Source organism: Ceratotherium simum, chromosome 26, assembly GCF_057802395.1.
Source record: "Ceratotherium simum simum isolate JZ-2026a chromosome 26, ASM5780239v1, whole genome shotgun sequence".
In the NCBI taxonomy this organism is placed as follows: Eukaryota; Metazoa; Chordata; class Mammalia; order Perissodactyla; family Rhinocerotidae; genus Ceratotherium; species Ceratotherium simum.
The window spans coordinates 43,518,840-43,539,004 of NC_141925.1; the positions used below are offsets into that span (position 1 = coordinate 43,518,840).

The 20,165-nt window shown below is 59.4% G+C and overlaps 1 protein-coding gene across 9 annotated transcripts in view; it reads left to right on the top strand.

Moving 5' to 3' along the window:
* Positions 1–1,725: 1,725 nt before the first annotated feature.
* Positions 1,726–20,165, top strand: part of ELN (elastin) — a 32,356-nt gene continuing 13,916 nt past the window's right edge. For 4 of the 9 annotated variants that reach the window (XM_087417748.1, XM_087417752.1, XM_087417754.1 and 1 more), the window contains exons 1-16: positions 1,726–2,059; positions 8,029–8,079; positions 9,234–9,263; positions 9,769–9,801; positions 13,187–13,222; positions 13,743–13,835; positions 14,105–14,155; positions 14,239–14,313; positions 14,979–15,026; positions 15,983–16,054; positions 16,390–16,419; positions 16,920–16,991; positions 17,621–17,662; positions 18,068–18,127; positions 18,420–18,470; positions 20,071–20,160. In XM_087417748.1, the coding sequence (XP_087273874.1) occupies positions 1,978–2,059; positions 8,029–8,079; positions 9,234–9,263; positions 9,769–9,801; positions 13,187–13,222; positions 13,743–13,835; positions 14,105–14,155; positions 14,239–14,313; positions 14,979–15,026; positions 15,983–16,054; positions 16,390–16,419; positions 16,920–16,991; positions 17,621–17,662; positions 18,068–18,127; positions 18,420–18,470; positions 20,071–20,160 (916 nt within the window). In that variant the 5' untranslated portion in view covers positions 1,726–1,977. The remainder of the gene's footprint in view (positions 2,060–8,028; positions 8,080–9,233; positions 9,264–9,768; positions 9,802–13,186; positions 13,223–13,742; positions 13,836–14,104; positions 14,156–14,238; positions 14,314–14,978; positions 15,027–15,982; positions 16,055–16,389; positions 16,420–16,919; positions 16,992–17,620; positions 17,663–18,067; positions 18,128–18,419; positions 18,471–20,070; positions 20,161–20,165) is intronic. The other 5 variants (XM_087417749.1, XM_087417750.1, XM_087417751.1 and 2 more) reach the window with 5 other exon arrangements.

Genomic DNA, 20,165 nt, shown 5'->3' on the forward strand with positions numbered 1-20,165 from the left:
CTCCATCAGCTACCCCAAAGCACCCCCAAATAACACACACTGAAAGTGACACACAGCTTCAAGCCAGTCATCCCGGCATGCCAAGCCCGGCCCAATCCTGGAGCTGTGCTGCCCGAGGCCAGGGAGACGAGGGACGGCCCTGGGTCCCAAGGTGGCCCAGCGTAGAGTCAAGCCAACAGTTACACTGAAAACAGGGGTGGTGCTTGCAGAAGTAGTGGTGGTAATAGTGTCCCAGAACTAGTACCAGCCCCAAGTGAGGATGGAGCGTTTTGGATCTGGCAGTCATGGTGTGGAAATAGCTGACCACATTTTACTTATCTTTGCAATAACTCCCCTAGGCAAGGCTATTTATCACCATTTGACAGATGAGCAAACTGAAGCTCTAGGAAGAAGTTACCCCCATAGAAAGTCTAGAGCAAGAATTTGGTCCTGGGTCCACCTGAGTCCAATGCCTGGCCTTTGACACCTGCACTCCTGGCCACCCCTGTTGTGTCCCCCTCATTCTCCATCCAGGTGCAGGGAAAAGCTCTCAGAACTCGACCTCGACTTTTTTCCCTGACAGGCCGTGACCAGGGCAAGTACCAGTTTCTCTCTGCTTTCCTCTGGTTCCCAAATTTCTTCCCCACTTGCCGGGAGCGGCACGACCCTCTCCTACCCTGCCTCACCAGGGTCCTCATTCTGCTCAGGCAGGCGTGAACAACCCAAGTCCTGGAAATGCGAGGCCCAGCTGCTTCAGCGCGGGGCTGCCCTCTCCTGGCCACCAGAGGAATGTCGGCCCCGGGCCTCTGGGGTGGGGCGAGAATCAGTAATTTAGGGGTTCCCAAGTCTGGTCTGGGTGCCAGAAGGGCTCAGCGTTGGGGTCAGAGTAATAAACAGGGGCTGGGCGACCTGCCAGTCTGGGTGGGCTCCCCAGCTCCCTGGTCCCCTGCAGGGCACTTGGGGGTCCGGCCTGACCTTCAGCAGACACTGTGGCCTGCACAAGCCTGCACGTGGGAGTGCAACTTTGACCCATGACGAATGGACCCCCTGTGGTGTGTCAGAGTCTCCCACATGTCCCCCAGATGCCCCAGGGGACAACATCAGCATGGCCTTAACTCCCAGGCCACCCCCCTGGTGCAGCCCCTTGGCCTCTGCAGGCATGGATCCCAGACCGGCCCAACACCCTCTCCCCAGCTGCAGGCAGGAGACTGTGACCTTAGCCTGCGAAGAATGGAGCCCTGTAGTGCACCAGGCCCCCCTTCCTTCCCCCCGATGCCCCAGGGGGCAGCACCAATGTGATCTCACCTTCCAGGCCATTCTGCCGACAGCCAGCCCCTCAGCTTCTGCAGACACTGGACCTGGGCCCCAGACCTCAGACCTGCCCAACACCCTCCCTCCCCAGCCTGGGGCAGGGCCTGTCTGTGGCGGGGCCGGGGGTGTTGGGGGAGTCTGGAGGACTGGGGTGGGGGCAGAGGCGCGGGACAGCTGGCCTGTGTCCCCACACTGGGCCCAGGGCCCAGCCGGAGGGGCGGGGGCCTGGCCACTCAGGCCTTGGCTGGGGCCGGATTTTTGGCCGGGCTGCAGGGCCCTCCCTCCTGCTTCCTCTCCGGAGGGCTGTCCTGGCAAAGGTCCCCCTCGCACTTTCTGGCGGGAACAGGGCCAGCAGTGAGAGAACAGCCACAGAGGGAAGGCGAGAGAGATGGGGGAGAACTCTGTGCGTGTGTGTGCGCGCGCGCGCGCGCGCGACTGTGCGCGCGGCTGTGTGTTTTAAGGAAACAAGCCCACAGTCCAGTCCAGTCCGACCCAGCCTGGGAGGCTTGTGAGCCCGCGTTTCGTAATTGCCCCCCCTCCTCGCAGCCCCCTCCCCCAGGCCTCCCCCTTCTCCCGCCCTCCCGCCCGCCCTCTCTCCCTCCCTCCTTCCCTCAGCCGGCGAGGCAGCAATTACGCTTTGGGGATAAAACGAGGCGCGGAACTCGGGCTGGGGCATTTCTCCCCGAGATGGCGGGTCTGACAGCGGCAGCCCTGCGGCCCGGAGTCCTCCTGCTCCTGCTGTCCGTCGTCCACCCCTCGCAGCCTGGAGGTAGGCCTCACCCTCTCCCCAGAGTTGCCCGCAGCCCTTGGGCCTCCCGGCCAGGTGGCTGGACTGATGGATGGTGAGAGGGCGCCTTCACCCCCGTGTCCTCTGGGGGTCCCGGGTGGGAACCCCTCAGCCACTGGATCCTTGGTACTGCTGGTCCCGGGAGCCAGCCTGTGCTGAGGAGGAACCTATTACCCACATGCCTCCTGACTCAGGATGCTCCCAACCAGGGGCCAGGTCCTGCTGCTGTAGGAGAGCTGCGGGGCCTCTGCTCTGTCCCGGGAGTCCTCCCGGGGAGGAGCAGGGAGCACGCTGGGGAGGGCCGGCAGGGTCCCATGGGGCTTTGGGCACCGGCACTTTGCACACCTGTGGACCTGGCAGGTGTGCCCACATGCCTTGGGGGCAGGGGACCTGGATTGGAGGCCAGCCCAGCCGCCGTGAGCTGTGACCTCAGCAGGTTCCTTGTCCCTTGAGAGGTCAAGACCCCCCTCCGAGGAAGGTCAGGGTTAAGTTGATTACCCGGTTGCAGGTTGGAAAGTTGCCACTGTGGTCTGTCCCTGGTGAGGAGGGCTGGGACTTCTGAGTGTGTGTGTGTGTGTGTGTGTGTGTGCATACATGTGTGCGCATGCATACACACGTGAACAAGTGTGTTGCATGCTATCGCACAGGTGTGTATGTGTGTATATGCCCAAATACGTCACCAAATAGTGGAAGAGGTTTCTGGGAGGGGATGAATGTCTGTCCAGGTTCCTCCCTGGACAAATGTGTGTGTTTGGGGAGTAGGGTATGTGAAAGGGCGTGTTAGCGTATGCAAAGTCTGCCACCCGACAGGCACATCCTGGGGGGGAGCTGGTGTCCAGGTGCGTCCCTGGTGTGGACTGTGGCTCTGAGTGTGGCTGTGTGTGTGGTGTGGAGCACAAGCAAGGAGAGGGGAGCTGAGGAAGGGGTGCATCTCCCGGCAGAGGGTGTGGCTGGCGGCAGAGGCTGCGGTGGATCTCAGGGCCGTCCTGGCCCATAAGGTGTGTGCCCCCCATGGGGCTGCTACGCACCTCGGGGGACCCTCGGAGTGGCCCACTGGAGGCCCCTGAAGGTGCTCCTGGCCATAGGAAGAGTCGTTGGTGCGGTGGCCTGGGTGGGGTCCGGTTTCTGTGGGAGTGCTCCTTGCCGTGAGAACTGGACCTTCGGTGGGGGCCAGAGGGGGCCAGGGTGCAGAGGGTGGAGCAGGCTCAGGCCGGAGGGCTGGAGTAGGGGTGCTGGGCAGGAGCGGCAGCTGTTTCCGTGAGATTGACCGGCTGGGCAGGACAGCTGGGAGCAGGGGCTTCCTGCGCAGAGGTCAGCTCCCGGGCCTGGACAAGGCCGAGGGACGTGCACACCGTCAGGTGGGGCCCAGCAGGGGAAGCAAGACAACCCCAGAGGACCAGCCGCCCTGATGCCTAAAAGCAGCAGCTCTGGGCCTGCCTGAACCCCTCCTTCCCCAGGCATGCCTCTGAACACCTGCCTTCCTAGACAGAGCTCCCACCTAGAGCACGGCGGTTATCCCCACAGGAACCCTGAGAGTGCCGAATTATCATCTGCACTTTACAAATGGGGAAATCGAGGCTCAGACAGGCTAAGGCAGCCCAGAGAGTTAGTACCAGCCAGCTCTCTGCCCTGGGCCAAAGGATGAGGGGGTGGGGGCCAGGTACCAGGCAACGTTTGGGGAGGCGCAGGCCTGGGGCTGAGTCCTCCAGGGTGGGCACGCCCTAGAGCAGAATGCAGCCTCTCCTTGTGCCCTCAGTGATGCCGCTCAACGTTCAGCAGGCCTTGTCCCTTTCCTTGCAAACGTAAATCTCAGCTCTGTCCCAGGTGGTAGAGTGCTGGGTCCAAATAAGGGGTGTGCGAATTGATGAGGTCCTCTGGGGTTTGTGCTCAGAGCCCACTGAGGTCTAGAGAGATCAGGGGGCGAGAGGGGCACAGACACACATCCTTACCCACACGCCCACCCTCACACACTCACACACACACATACACAGAGCCACCCACCTGGGTGTCCTGGGGGAGCCCAGCTTTCCTCGACCCTAAGAGGACATCACCCCCATGAGTTCCCAGCTCCAAAGATTCATGTTGCCAGTGGAGGCAAGAAAGGAGCTCCCCAGGTGGACTTTGATGGAAAGGGTGGTCCAGACCCATTTAGGATGGGTCCAAAGTAGCTTTGAGGACCAGCTGCCCCTAACCCCTATGCCATTTAAAAAGAGAGAGAGAGAAGAATTAAATCAAGTGTAATTCTCTCCCATCCCCCAGAAATACTATTAGTTTTTTTTCCTGATTTCAGAACTGAAGGTGATTTAGAACAGGGGTTTTCAATTCTGGCTGCGTATTGGAGGTACCCAGGGAACTTTACACAATGATGCTGGGGTCCCACCCAAGAATTCCTGTTTTATTTGGTCTGGGGAGGAACCTGGACATGGAGGTTTTGTCAAGGCTGCCCAGGTGACTCCGATGAGCCTCCAGGCCCAGGACCTCTGGTTCAGGGATTGATCCTGCCCTCTGCATCTGCTGGGGCCCAGGCAGGAGGGCAGACATGCCCAGGAAAGGGAGGGGACCAAGCCACCCACTGGAGGACAGATTGTTTTCGAAAAGCCCTTGGCAGCCTTTCTCCATGCAAACAACAAACAGCTTCGTGCGGTCTTATCTGCTCCCCAGGCCGGCCCCCTGGACTTGGACTTGGCAAAGCCCCCTGCCAGGCCTGCTGGCCCGCTGCTCACTCCCAGACAGCCCTCTCCCAGGTCTTTGAACCTGGAGCCCAGAGCCCAGGCAGAAGGCCCTGCATGTGACTCGGGTCGGCTGTGGGTCCTGGGCCAGGCGCTTCATCTCGCTGGCTCTTGGTTTCCCTGGCTGTACAATGGGAAGAAACATCTTTGCCATACTTATCTCCTAGGGCCAATGGGAGGCTCCAGCAATGTAATAACTGCAAAAAATGCATCAAATATGAGATCTCTGGGAATGTGAATTTTTTAAGTGATATATCTTCTTATTCAGAATTTGCCAACTTGGGCCCATCGACCCTTGTAATTAGTGCACATTTATAAGGTTTAATTTTCTCTCTGGCTACTCACACCATGTTTGGCTAGTGGGGAGCAGCGTGCCGTGCTGGAGGAAGCAGACAGGACTGGGGGAAGGGGTGGCCTGAAGGAATCCCAAGAAATCCAGGAAGGCTTCACATTGGAGGTTAGACCTTGAAAAAAAGGTCAATGTTTGAGGGGCTGTCTGTGGATGAGAGGTGAGCCTCAGTCTGTGGGACTCTGGGAGGCAAAATTGGAGAGCCAAAGGGCAGATTTTCTCTCAATAGAAGAAAAAGCTCTCTGCAGGTAGGGCTGGCAGCATTGGGAGGTGGTGATTTTCCTGTCACTGGAGGCATGCAAGCAGGAGAACAAGGGGATGTTTACAGAAGGAGTTTCAGCTCAAGCCAGAAGACTGTTATGATCCCTGAGAGTCTAGGATCATGATTCTAAGATGCATGAGACAAGTTCCACCCTGGGCTAGCCGGGGAAACCGGCCAAACCCACATGAAACAAGACAAGTGTGCTCCAGGCCAAAAGCTGGGGCCAGCTGAGCGGTGAGAACCTCAGGCTCGGAGAAGGCAGGAGGGAGAATCTGAGCTCAGTCGTGGTAGAAGGGCAGGACTTGGAGAGAGAAGAGGGCATTCCTGGCAGGAGGAACTGCTCAGGCCAAGGAGTGGAGGTGGGAGGGAAGATGAGCCACTGGAGCGTGAGAGGAGGCTGCTGCCTCTTGAAGGCCCACGATGGACTACTGTCTTCTTCTGTTCTCACCTCTCCTGCACTCAACGAGAGGAGGCAGAGCAGAACCCTTCACACCCAGCACGCCTTCTCCATCTCCTCACTGCAGAGCGGGCATCAACATCTCCAGCTCCCCAGACTGTCGTGGCTCAGGCACAGGGTTTGGCAAATGCGGTTGGGATCTGAACTGCGGGATGGAGAGTGGGAGAAGAGAGATCTGGGGAGAGAGGGGCAGGCGCTGGGGAGAGGGGAAGCCAGGGAGGGCCCTGCCACAGGTGGGTGTGGGGGAACAGAACCCCAGGGTGTGGGGGTTCAGCCAGGCCTAAGGGCTAGACCAGCCGGAGGTAGGGAGCCCTTAGGGCGGTTGAGGATGGAACAGGTTGGACTCAGACCTACAGGCAACATCTTTGCCTCCACTCCACCTAATTCATCCATCATTTATTGAACATCTTCAGTATACCTGGCCCCAGGCCATGTACTATGCAGCAAAGTGGAGTCAGAGGGTCACTATCTGGTTTTTGAGCGATCACTGTGAGCCAGGTCCAGGGCAGGCCAGGTCTCTCACCGGGACCCTTTGACCACTCGCGACAACTTTGCAAGGCAGTGGTTATCAGCCCCACGCTGCTAAAAAGGAAACTGAGGTTCAGAGGGCTTAAGCGACTTGCCCGAGGTCACACAGAGGGTAAGAAGTGGTGCAGCCAGGATCAGAGGCCAGATGGGTCTGTCCTGAGCCCCTTGCTCCCTCCCTGCCAACACTGCTCCTGCAGTCTGCTCTGGAGCCAGGAGCAGAGAGGTGCTCCGTAAGGAAGGACAGAGAGGGAGAGAAAGGGGAGGAGGGAGAGAGGCCGGGGCAGAGGAAGGCCTGGAGCACAACAGGGAAAAGCACAGAAGAGACAGTGCTCAGAGCTGGAGGCCCGAGCCAGGGAAGGCATCAAAGGCCTGAGGCAGGCCATGTGTGCGCTTGGCAGCCGATGACAGGGCCGAGCACTCATTCCCAGCAGGACCAGCCTCCTGGGGCCACCGCTCTGAGCCCTCGAGGCTCTGACCAGATTTCTTGCACACTCCAGGCCTGGATTGCAGTTCCTGGGGGGCCACAGGCCCTTGAGGGGTGGTGCTGGGGCTCTGGCACTGGGTGGCCGTGACAGCTTGGCATCCCTCATCCTGCTGGGCTGAGGCTGAGGCTGACAGGGCCCTGGGGCCAGTAGACCCAGCTGTGCAGCATCACCAGGCCACAGAGGCCAGACGTCTGGCCAGGAGGCCTCTGGACACACTACAGGGCCGCCAGACACTGTCCCCCCAACCCCACCCATGCCCCTCTCAGCAGGGTGGTGCTGGGGCTCAGGCCGGGGCGTTGGCAAGGCAGCTTGTCAAGGCTGGGGCCATTCTGTGGTGGTAGAGTCAGAACTCGTCTGCACCAGGATCGTCTGTTGCCATGACTACGCTCAGGCCTGGGTCTGGGGCCCAGCATCACCGCGTTCCCCAGTGAGAGCTTCACTGGTCCGTGGGGACTGAACCCGTGATTTTGGCCGGGCAGACGGCCCCTGGCCTGGCCAGTGAATTAGCTTTTCCTGAGGAAACTATTCACTTTGCTCATTCATGGTGTCCCCACTCCAGGCCCCGGCGCCTCCTAAGACAGCTCTGTGTCAGACAGCCAGAACCCCACCCAGCCACTGCTGCCCAGTGGCTGAGGACGCTGACCTCGAGCCGTCCTATCAGTGTGGGAATGGCTGCATTTTTCTAGCCGCAGCCGCATTTCCTTACAGCTCGGCTCGCTGCCGCTGCCGCAGCCCAGCCTGCCCTCCTACAACTCTGGCCCCTCCCTATGCTGCTCAGGGCTGGAAAGAGCTGGCTGCCCAGCAAAAGGCGAAAGGCGCTCAGACGCAGCCCCACACCGAGCCCTCTCCTGGGGGAGAGGGGCAGGTAACGCCGTGCAAACCGTCACCCTCAGACAAGTGGCCTGGGTTTGAATCCAGGCTCCATCTCTTTCCAGCTGTGTGTCCCTGGGCACATCTCAGCCTCTCTGAGCCTGATTCCACATCTGTTAAGGTGGAAATAGTAGTCCCTGCACTTGCAGCCTCAAGGGGCCACTTTGAGGGGCACAACTGAGGAAACACTCTGTAGACGTGCAGAATTATCACCGCGTTGTTACCATGACCTAGCTCTGGCTAACGGAGGACTCTATCTGCTTCCTTCCAGGGGTCCCAGGGGCTGTTCCTGGTGCCGTTCCAGGAGGAGTCTATTACCCAGGTAACGTACTTGAAAATTCCACACACCCAGTGAGGCAGATTGTGATAACATGCCTGAGAGAAGCACATTTTGACCCTGCAGAAGGGAAGGACATTGGCCACCTACCAGAGGACCCGCAAGTCACTTCTACTTTAACGAGCAGTTTCTGTGGCACTGTTTTACAACTAAGAGCATAGATTTTCTGAAAGAGGAAACACAATGAGGCTGTAGGAAAGTGGGCACCTTCATGCAGCCCTGCCTTTCACAGTCTTCAAGTCACTAACCCCACTCTTGGGAATCCATTCAAAGGAAATCATTGAAAAGGAGAAGAAAGAATGATCTGCAACAAGGTTCATAGGAGTATTATTTGCAAAAATGTAAAACAGGGGGCAGCCCCACGGCATAGCGGTTAAGTGCGCGCGCTCCGCTGCCAGCAGCCCGGATTCGGATCCCAGGCGCGAACCGACACACCACTTGTCAGGCCATGCTGTGGTGGCATCCCACATAAAGTGGAGGAAGATGGGCACAGGTGTTGGCTCAGGGCCAGTCTTCCCCAGCAAAAGAGGAGGATTGGCATGGATGTTAGCTCAGGGCTGATCTCCCTCACAAAAAAAAAAAAAATCTTAAAAAAAAAAAATGTAAAACAGGAAACCCACCTGAGGGGAGGCTGTGATTAAGTAAACTGTGAAATCATACACAGCTCCTAAAAAGTATGAACACGCTATCTGTCGTGAAAGACGGTGAAGTGTTTTTTCAGGCAAAAACAATCTAAAAGCAATGACCGTGTGCAGATGGAGACTGGGAGCCCCCCCCAAAAGAAAATGGGCAGAATGTTGGAACGATGGAGCAATGACATCGGGGGGGGGGGCATCTTTTCTTTTAATTTAGAAAAAAGCATAATGCTTTAAAGTCGATTGAAAATCAAAAATAATGTTTTCGATACTTGAAAAGTATTTGAGTGTTCAGAACCAATATGGAAGTGAGGGCAGCTACCAACACGCTTCCAGGCACAAACTGGCACCTGGCTGTTGGCCCATTGGGACAGGCGAGGACACTGAGGCTCATGGAGCTTAGGACTTGCCCGAGGTCGTGTAGCTGGGCGGTAATGGATTCGCCTGTGGTCGAGGGGCGGCTTTCTGCCAGGGCACTGACTCTCTGTCTCTCTCTCAACACAGGGGCTGGGCTCGGAGGCCTGGGAGTAGGAGGTGAGCTCAGAAACCAAACTTGGTCCCTCACTGACGAGGTCTGAGCGTCACTCCAGCAGCACACACAGGTCCTCAGACCTCAGAACCCCAAAGGTCAAGGCACCGAGGGCCCCTCGTTACACAGACCCAGGGTCCAGTGGGGAGTGACGTGTTTGAGAGCTGGAACCCGCGGGCCTCCCTCGCCCCTCCCCCAGCTCTTTCCCTGGTGGCCCCGCCTGCTTTCATATTTCTTTGGTCCTCCACAGCATCCCTGCACAGCCCACTGAGTGGGTATCATCATCCCCGTCAGAGGCTGGGAAACTGGGTCTGAGAGAGCACAAACCACAAACCAGTGTCTAAACACGGGGCTCCCAGCAGCTCCCTGTCTGAGGAGAGGGCCATCCCCGACTGCCCTTTTAGGATCTGGGGAGGGAGAACTCACTATGCCCTCACTCTGCCCTGGGGGGATAAACAGTGGGACAGGCAAGCTGGGCTTCCCATTCACTCCTGTCTCTTTCCTCTCCAGCACTGGGGCCTGGAGTCAAACCTCCCAAGCCAGGTAAGACCCGAGGCCTCAGAGCACCAAGAGAGGGCGGGGCAGGGAAGAGAGGGCCACAGAGCTGTGAGCCCAGCAAGGGAGCCAATGGTCACGAGGAGGGAGGGGAGAAGTGGGCAGCGCCAGCCCCAGGCATGACCAGGCCGGGACCAAGCCCAGGGCTCCAGGAACAGGAGGTGGAGGCAGCTTGATGTCCCCTCTATGTGAGGAGGGTCCAGCATCCACCCTGCCAGTGCCCATGTACCCAGCTGCCCTGTCTCCTTTGCACAGGGTCTCAGAAACAGCCCTGAGGCTGGGGGCAAAGGTAGGAATTGATGTTCCACTGGCCGCCGAGCCTGTAAACGTGACTCTGGGACTCAGACACAGGTGGTGGGCCCAGAGTCTGCCTGGATGGTCCCCTGACCCCAGACCAAGCCCTCTCTGACCCCAGGCCAAGACCCTACATATCATTGACCTTGATGACAACCTGAGACCTTATCCTGACCCCGGACTAAGCCCTGAACTTAACCCCGGGCTGAATTCTTGACCCTGGCCCCAGATGAGCTCCCTTCCTGATCCCAGGCCCCTTCCAGCTGTGTCCAGACCATGGAGTTCTCCAACAAGAAGATATGGCTAGATCTGTCCTGGCCTTGCCCATGGGGCCCGGATCTGCCACTAGGGTCCACCATCAGCTCCAAAGAACACACCTACAGGAAAGGGAGAGGGCGGTCCCTCTGGGAAGCACTAGTGGATAAGGAGCAGGTGGAGGAAATGGCGTCTCCGTCCAGATTTACAGCCCCATCAGCATGAGATGCTCCGCATGCAGCCTTGGCACCCTGCCCTGCTCCGTGTCTCCCTGGCTCTGAAGCCCGAGGCCCCAGGACACTGTGCATGTCCAACAGCTCTTACGAAATCCTGATGTGCGATCATCCAAATGCAAACGAATCTTCAAGACCCAGATTCCCCTCCCGCAAGCCCATCTGGGTTGTGAAACTCCAGAGCTGGGGCCAGGCAAGAGAGGGGCAGGGGCAGGAGGCCTGGGCAAGGGCTTCCCTGGGGTCCGTGGGTCTGCAAGGCCGGGAGCCCTTGGGATTCACGCTTATCCTGCATCCTGTCTTCCTGGAGGGTGAGCCATCTTAACAGGGTCTTTGATGGTGGAGAGAATGCAAGGAAGGCCTAGATAAACGAAGGTACGGAATTAGGACCGAACTTAGCCAAGAAAACCTAAGTTGTGGAGGCTGTGACTGCAAAGCCAGAGGGGGGATTGGTTGATCCCATTGGCAGCAGGGGACACACGGCAGGTGGTGGTTAAACACTGGAGGGAAGCCTGAGACAACTGCATTCAGCGTCCTACAATGGATGGTTGCTAAAGTGAAGCTTTTATTAATGAAAGATTTAGTTTACACTTCTGAAAGAACTTCCAGCTCGGGGTGAAGGCGTAGACCAGAAAGAAAGTCAGAACATCTGACTGGATGAAAAGAGGCTGGATTCCATGACCTCCCTGAGGTCATCTTTCAGCCTCAGGTCTATGAACGCTAGGCAGGGCCACAGTGCCCCCGGCCCAGGGCAGCTCCCCACCTCCGGGCCTTGGGGACGTCCGGGCCTGCCCAGGCAGGATGGAACGGGGCACAGGTAGCATGTGTCATGCTTGGGAACAATTAATCCCTTGGCGAGTAGACGGCGGGTGGCCTGGCCGGGGCCCTGCCTGGGCTCTCAGTGGGGGGCCAGGCAGCTGGGAGCCAGCACCACCCACACCCCCAGCACCAGCTGGAGGCCCGCCGCCCACCTGAGAGGACAGGAAGGAGCTGGGACACCTGCTGGGCGCCCTGGCAGGCTGTACACATTGGGTGCTTTCTGCTCACAAGCCCACTGGTCCCAGAAGGTCGGGGTCACACTGGCCATTTTGTAGGTGGGAAAATTGAGTCTCAGAGAGGTGAAGTGACTCGCTCCCACACGCAAAGAGTAGGTAGGGGCAGCAGGATTTGATTCCAGAGCTCTCTGACTCTGGGAAGAGAGAGGGGTGGGCCGGCCGGGGTCCTGGGCTCTCAGCTGTGGTCAGCTCCTCACGGTTGCTCCTCCTTCCCAGGGGCTGGCCTCCTTGGGGCGTTTGGGCCAGGTGAGTCCACGGGAAGGAGGACAAGCCACAGTGGGGCTGGTCACGCTCAAGGACGGCCCTGGGACCAGACAGCTGAGGGCAGCGTGAGGAGGGCAGATGGCTGCAGAGGGGCTGTCTGCCCCCACCCCACCTGCCACAGCTTCTTCTCACTTCCTCTTCGGTCCCCGTCTTCTTTTCCCAGCTTCTTTGTGGTCAGGAAAGGCCCGAGTGCGTCTCCTGCCCCGTTGGACCTCAGGAAACAGGCCTGGCTTGAGAGGGGCCCCTGACAGAGCTAGGGAGGGGCAGCGCCGTCATGCTGGGAAGTAAACTCAGCCACACCTCAGGCCCAGCCTGACCCCCACACCGCACCTGCCAGAAGAGAGACTGGCTGGATTTAGAGGCCCACTTTATAGAGGGGCTGGCTGAGTTTCAGCCGGGGCCAGCTCACAAGTAGGAAATGGGGGGAGTGGGAACCACACCCAGTGAAAGCCAGGTAGACCCTCCAGGGCTCAGCAGTCCCCGACATTTGGGGTCAGTCCCCAGAGAGGGCTGCCCCTGGGCTCGGGACCCCGGCGGCCAGGACTGGTGCTGGCAGGAGAGATTCTCACATAATTGGAAACAAACCCGGCACGGTTGTGAACTCCAACCTGATTGCCCATCGGGCCTGGCCAGAGCCGTGGAATGTCTCCTGGAGGGGGAAAGGAGCAATGGGGCCCAGATGTGAGGAGAGAGCCAGAGGAACCCATTTGGCTTCTCATAAACATTTCAGCATCTGCCTGCAAGCAATGAGGCTCTGCAGTGCAGGGCAGCCTAGATGGATGGACAGATGGTGGGGGACAGAAGGGGCTCCAGATATAGGGGAGGGGGTGGGGGCTGAGCCAGGGGACCCCTGCAAGGAAGCAGAAGAGAGGCCTGGGGTGGGGGCTAATATGGAAGCAAGCAGGGCCTGGCCTGGGTGAGGTCTTGCTGCCAGATTCTGTTCAGCTCCAGTCTTTACTGAAAGCCCCGCTGGGTCCCCCATTAGCTGGTGGGCCTTCTAGGGGAAGCAAGGCCTGGTCCAGGCTTGTCATGGGGGGGGGGGCTCAACGCAATCACATGTAGTTGGCACATAGTAGTTGGTCACTAAACGGTGGCTGCTATTTTATCAGGATTGGCCCCCAAGTACTGAAGGCTTGAGTCCAGCTTAGGGGCCTGAGTGGCCACAGCATTGCGAGGTTCCTGCCCCCACTCCCCGAGACCCTTCCCAGCCTGGACCCAGGAAGGATGCTCCACACCAGCCTCTCCTCACCTGGCTCTGTCTCCTTCTCCCTGCAGGTGTCGGAGGGCTCGCAGGCGTTGGCCCTGGGGCAGGTTAGTGTTGACATCCAGGCGAGATGCCCCTCTGGGGGCCAGAGCCAAGCCCAGGGCATCTGCCTACTATGGAGGGAAGTTGGGGTACAGAGGTGCAGGCCAGGCCTGTCCTGGGTACTGGTGTGGGGGTGATGCTGAGACCACCTGCCTGGAGCAGCTGCCCAGGGCACGAGGGAATCACTGCTGGGTCCTGGGTGCTGTTGTAACGAAGTGATGAGGGCTGGATGGAAGAGGCCCCAGGAGTCCAGAGGAGTCGCTCAACTCAGAGGGGCTTCCAGAAGGCTTTCTGGAGGAGGGGGGTGCAGAAGTTTGACCCGGAAAGATCCCTGCAGTTTTGTCAGGCTGAGCAGAGCAGCCTGGTACATATTGCTCCCCAACATCGAACTCAGTCCTGGGAGCGATAGTTGCTGCTTGGCATGGAAGTCCTGCAGACAGCAGGAGAGCCTCAAATGGGCCTCCCGGGCCAGGCAGGGTTGGGCGGGCTGGGGCTCAGGACCTCATCCCGTCCTCCCTTCTGCAGGGCTTGGGGCCTTTCCTGCAGGCATCTACCCAGGGGCTCCGGTGCCCGGCGGAGTGGCTGGTGCTGCTGCAGCCTATAAAGCCGCCAAGGCTGGTGAGTGTTGCTCTTGGGGCGTGCCATAAGCTCTCTGGCCTTCCTGGGCTCTCCAGTTTGCAAAGAACCTTTCCTGGGAGGCAGGTGGGCAGAATCCTCAGCTCTAATCTCCTGGGCTTTGGGGAGGCAACCGGCTATGCCCAAGTCTCAAAGTGAGGTGGTGGCAACACCAGACCTCAAGGCTGGGCCCTCAGCGTGCAGCCCAGGGCCCTCCTGCCTCCCACTGTTCCTTGTATGACCCCTCGCCTCTCCCACTCCTGGCCCTGTAGGCGCCGGGCTTGGTGGTGTTGCCGGTGTTGGCGGCTTAGGAGTGTCTCCAGGTATGGTGGCTAGTTCTGAATGGCCCAGGTGAAGGCTGCAAGCCCGAGTGGAACCGGGGCCTGACGCGGCCCCTTCCATACAGGTGCGGTGGTGCCTCAGCCTGGAGTAGGAGTCGGAGTCGGAGCCGGAGCTGTAGGGAAGCCTGGGAAAGTGCCCGGTCAGTGTGGAGTCCCTGCGGCTGGAGGGCGGAGGTCAGGGAGGGGCAGAGGCCCGCAGCTCCACACTGGGCAGGAAGGGCAGGGCCTGGCTGCAGCAGGGCAGGGAAGACAGCCAGGCCCAGAGGGAGGTGCCATGTCTAAAATTGGGGAGAGGGGCCCTGGCCTACCTTCCATGCCCTTCTTCTGGGATCTTGGAGCAGAAAGAGACCTCAGAGGCAGGCTCTGTGGCAGGCATTCAGGTGACAGGTGGGGACACTGAGGCTCAGTGCAGAAGGGCCCTCAATGATCACGGCGGGGCTGGGGTGTGCCCAAGGGGCACTGACTCCCCATCTGGGCCTCATTCCTCTGCACCAGGCCCTTGAGGAAGTGACTTCAGGTTAAACAAAAGGCTGGCCACACAGTAGGGAGGGAACATCTGGAAGCTGTTAGCCCAGAGGTGGGCTGGATCGGCCATGTAAACAGGCTCCAGGAGACACAGGAGGGTTTGCAGATGCCTTCTGAGACTCGTGGGAGGAGGGCTGCAGCCACCACATGTGTCCCTGGCTGTTCCTGCCGGGCACCCAGGGACTGGTCCGGGAGCCCTGGATCCACTGAGGAAGAGGGCCAGGGAGGGGTTTCCAGAGGCTGTTGCTGCTCATGGCTCCTCCTTCTTCTTTGGCCACAGGTGTGGGGCTACCAGGTGTATACCCAGGTGGAGTGCTCCCAGGCGCAGGTGAGGGCAAGGAGGAGAAGGGGACCCCATAGTGAGGACAGCATCCCTGGCAGCCTCTCTGGTGGCCCCTCACCTCCCCCCAAGCCAAGGCCACCAGGGACCTTGGGTCCTGACCAGCATCAAAGCTCAGGCTAGCAGACAAAAGGCCCCTGGTCATCTTTCCCCATGAAGGCCAGTCAGCTTCCTCCCAACCCCACCCAAGGCCTGACCCCAGGCCCAGGCCCAGACCATCGTCACAGCCCGAGGTGGGCCCCCAAGGACACACCAAGTCCCCAGTGTGGCCAGCTGTTTCCCAAAAGCCATGAGTCACCAGGGGGCCCGCCCAGCGCATCCGCCCTGCAGGAGACCCTCTGAGCTGCCCTCTCATCCTCCTCTCCCTGCCAGGGCCCGGCCACCCCACCCAACATGTGACCTCCCGAATTCCCCCAAAAGCCCAGATTCTGGCTGCTGTGCAGGATTTGTTGACAGAGTGTCCCTCCCCCTGTCCCTCCCGCCGCGACGGCCCAGCCCCAGGGGAGGCAGGAGGGACGGGAACACCAGACGCCGGCAGTGGAGCTTCCCAGCCATAGCGGAAGGCTGCTGGTGTGGTTGGGAACGACATCGAGAGAGAGCCCCCGAGGGCACGGGCTTCCCACTCATGCAGGCGTTCACTGTCCACCTGCTCTGGGGGTGTGGGCAGGGCGGCTTGAAATGAACCCCAGTTTAGAGATGAGGCCAACAGAGCACAAGCCCACGTGGCTAGGACATGAGATCAAAACTCAGGTCTTCTGGCCTTGGGTCGGACAGGAAAGGAAAGTTACCACCAAAGGGGCCCTCCCTCACCACATGAGCCATGCTCATCACTGAGGGGCAGTGCAGGAGACCAGCTGTGTGACCCAAGGGGAGTGCGGGTGCCAGGTTGGGTCTGCAAGGCCTGCCCTCCCTCCCTCACTGCCTGGCCCCCCTTTCCCCCTCAGGAGCTCGGTTCCCGGGTGTAGGGGTGCTCCCTGGGGTTCCCACTGGAGCAGGAGTCAAGGCCAAGGCCCCAGGTATGCACTGGCTGGGCTGGGGGCCCACAGTGGGAATCTCCACCCACCTTCAGGCCCTCTGGCCTGGGGTGGGGGTGGGGGGTGGGGACCCTGGGCTCAGGGCCCTCCAGGTGGGCCCCTCTTGTGCTGCAGCCCTGGTATAGCCGGCCAAGATGGGCAGCACGCTTCTCAGAAATCCCCGAGTGCATGTGAGGGCAGTGTGAGCTGGGAGGTCCGGGCAGAACGGCCACTCTCAGGCCTGCCCGCCCCTCAGTGCTGCCTGGCGCCGACCAGTGGTGCCCCTGTGCCCTGTGCCCAGGGTGGCAGGGCTGCAGCACTGCTCCTCGTCATTGCAGGTGCAGCAGGAGCTTTTGCTGGAATCCCAGGTGAGGCAAAGCTGGGTCCCCTCAGGGGGGTGGGCAGGCCAGAGGGTGGCCAGCCAGGCAGAGGCTCCTGGGCGGGGCTGGGGACCCCAGCAAGGCCTGTCTAATTTCCCTCACGCCTGCTGCTCCGGCCTTGGACTGGCTTCAGCACAAAGTGGCATCACTCACAGGCCTGCTCCCCCCTCCCCCGCCCCTCTGTCTAGCAGAAAAATGCCCAGAAAACCCACCTGTCTGTGCCAAATGCGGTGAGGGCTACAGGCCCCAACTGTGGCCCAAGCCCCAGGAGGGAGAGAGTCCCACAGCGTCCCAGAGGAAGTGGCCCCACTGGGGAGGGCTCAGCTGATGCTGACAGAGAGGCAGGAAGGCCCCGCAGGCAGGATGGATTCCGGACACAGTGGGAGGTCATGCTGTCTGAGCAGAAACTGGAGTGTGAGGCTGTCGGCTTAGCAGGAGCTGCAGGCCCAAGTTGCCAGGGCCTGATTCTGCTCTCCTTGTTCCCACAGGAGTTGGTCCCTTTGGGGTTCAGCAGCCTGGAGTCCCTCTGGGGTACCCCATCAAGGCACCCAAGCTGCCAGGTAAGTCAGAAGGAGGATCCAAGAGGCACCACCCACCAGGCCTCACTGCTAAGAAACCAGCTTGTGGGGGGCACTTGTTTGGCTACTGGTATCCCTGGGGGGCAGGCCAAGAAACCTGGGTCTTGCAGCCCACTTCTGGTCATCAGCAAAGGAAAGCATGGGGAAGCCCTCCTGCAGGAGTTGACCTGACTCGCATGCACACACATGCATATACATGCACACACACAGAGACCCATAGCCCAGATGGGAAACCATTTGTGTTGATGGCGAGAAACACCATTCATGGGAAAGACCCCTCTGACGTCAACACACCCCTGCAATCAGCTCACGCAGGAGATGTTTCCTGTTGGGGAGGGTAGTAAGGAAGACACTGGACTCTAGGGCTGTGGCAGGGCCTGCAGCAATAGGGGGATGGGTGTCCCATCGGGCCCCAAGGGCAGGGGTGCCCTCTCCCTCCTCCACCCCGGGCCTCTGCTCTCCTGAGAGCCTCTGTGAGCAGCTCAGGACCCTCAAATGGGTCTTAGGCCTCAGTAGCTGGGGGAGTAGGTCTATCTACCCAGGTAGTGGGAGCCCAGCAAGGCAGAGGGCTGCCATGAAGCAGCCCCTGAGCCCACCTGCCCCCTCCTCAGGTGGCTATGGACTGCCCTACACCACTGGGAAGCTGCCCTATGGTGAGTAAGGCCCTCCTAGACTGCTGGGCTTCTGGCTCTTTCCAGCTGCAGAGTGCTAACAAGGGAGCTGTGGCCCTCGCCCTGGGCTAGGAGAGCCCCCTGCTGGGGCGGGGTGGAGTCTTGGAGTGGGAATCCCTTAAGGAAGGAAGAGGGAACTCCACTCAGACAGCTTGGTTCTCAATCCTGGCCCTCAGGCTTATCACCAGGCCTTGGGCGAACCCGTTTCTTCTCTGAGCCTCAGTGTCTTCCTTTGTAAAACGAGAATAGCCATCCCACGCACGTGTTTGTCTTTGTGTTAACTCTGGCTGGGGGGACCGAGTGGAGACTCGGGGCAGCCCGGGCCTCGAAGGAGGACAGCCTTGGTGCCATCTACACAGACGCCCACTGAGCCTCTCTGTCTCACAGGCTATGGGCCCGGAGGAGTGGCTGGTGCAGCAGGCAAGGCCGGGTACCCAACGGGGACAGGTAAAGAAAGCCTCACCCCACTGCCAGCCTAAGGAACACTAATCCTCCAGGCTCCAGAGCCCTGGGGCTGGCCAGGGTCTCTCCGGAAAGCAGGCCAGCCCACTCTGAACCCAGACCCCTCAGAGCCTGGAGAAGGATCTGGGCAGGGCCGGCTCTATCCGCCTCTGCTTGCTATGAAGCCCCCCACCCACAGCCATATGTGAAAGGGTCGGTTCTCTTGGGGCTGGAACAGGTGGGCTCTGGAGATGCAGGGGCACAGTTTTCAGAGTCTCTCCCCCTCCCCTTCCCCCAGGGGTTGGCACAGCTGCAGCAGCAGCCGCGGCAGCTAAAGCAGCAAAGTTTGGTGAGTACCTCTGGAGGCCTCACCTGCCCGCCCTCAGCCCGCTAACCCCTCATCCCTATCACACTGAGAGCCCGCCTCACAGGTAACTAACCCAGGCCCGCCCCACTCCCATTATCCACCATTTTCAACACCATCCTTCCCTCTCCCCTCCCTCCCTCCCCCATCCATTCATTTATTCTCCCTCCATCCCTCTTTCCATCCATCCCTCCTTCCATCTACCCACCCATCCCTCCATCCAGCTCTCCATCTATCCATCCATCCGTCAATCCCTTCTCCTTCCATCCCTCCAACTGTTCATTCCTCCCTCCATCCCTTCATCCATCCAGCCATCTATTCATTTCTCCCTCTCTCCACCCTCCTCCTCCCTCCATCCATTCATCTATCCCTCCCTCAATCCATCTGTTCATTCCTCCCTCTCTCCCTCCCTCCACAATTCTCTTCCTCCCTTCCTCCCTCCCTCCGTCCATTCATTTCTCCCTCTATTCCTCCATCTATCCCTCCCTCCCTCCATCCATCCATCCATCCCTCCCTCCCTCCCTCCTTCTCTTCCTCCATCCATCCATCCATGTCAGAGACCAGGGACAGATAGGAGCTCTGCTGGAAAATGTAGGTACTGTTGTGGGAATCGAGAAGAGGGAGATATTATTTCTGCCTGGGGAAAATCAAGAAGGCTTCTCAGACAAAATGACATTTGATTCAGGCCTGAAAATACAGGTGGAGTTTGCCATGTGGTTATAACAAGAAGGAGGAGCCCAGGCAGAGGGAATGGGTACTATGGTGGTTAGGATGATAATTTTAAGTGGTACATATATGAGCACTTAAACAATTTAATAGTTTAGTATCAATTTAAAGTATACTATAAAAATTTTAACTAGCTCCTCAAGCCCATGATCCCTTGGCTCACAGATGTGGCATGGCCTTCCTTGTGCCCATGCGGTGGGCAGAGTGGGCATCTGCCCCCCCCCCCAGGTAACCCTCCAGTTCAGAGTCAGATCATTGGGGCTGATGTCCTTACCTTCATCCTCAGTCCCAAAGGAGCCCCTCCCATAGCCCTGGTGGGACAGAAGACATCTCCCCACCAGCCCAAGGGGGTGAGCATGTGGGAAGAAGCACCGAGCTGGAGGCCTGCTCCATGGAGGCCCCACAGGCCCTCCCTGCAGGCCCCCAAGGCTGGAGGGGCTGGCTGGAATGTGGGAGCAGGAGAGTGGGGCGGCGAGGGGCTGCCAGAGCCAGGCCGCCAGGCGCTTGGATTACAAACTTGGCTGCGTCTTCGGAACACAGGGAGAGGAAGCCTTGAACATTCCTGCAGGGGCCCCTCTGGCACGGGGAGCGGCCGCTTGTGGTTTCTCAGTATGCGGCAGTGATTAGAAGGAGATTTGTCTGAAAACATACAAGTCTCTTAATGAGCGTGTTGAAATGGACACTTTGGGGGTGAGTCAAGAACAGTGGGGTGGGGGCATTCCCAGGCAGACCCAGCCGGGGGCGCTGGCGCCTCATTCACCAAGGAGATTGTGCTGGTGAAAATGCTGGCCTCCCAGAGGCCTTCCTTCCTGGCCTCAGAAGGGCCCTGGGAGCCACCTCTGCACTGTCTCCATCCCAGCAGGTGTTGGAGGAGCCGGAGTTCTCCCTGGCGTTGGTGTTGGAGCTGGCGGCATTCCCGGTGCAATTCCCGGGATTGGAGGCATCGCAGGTAAC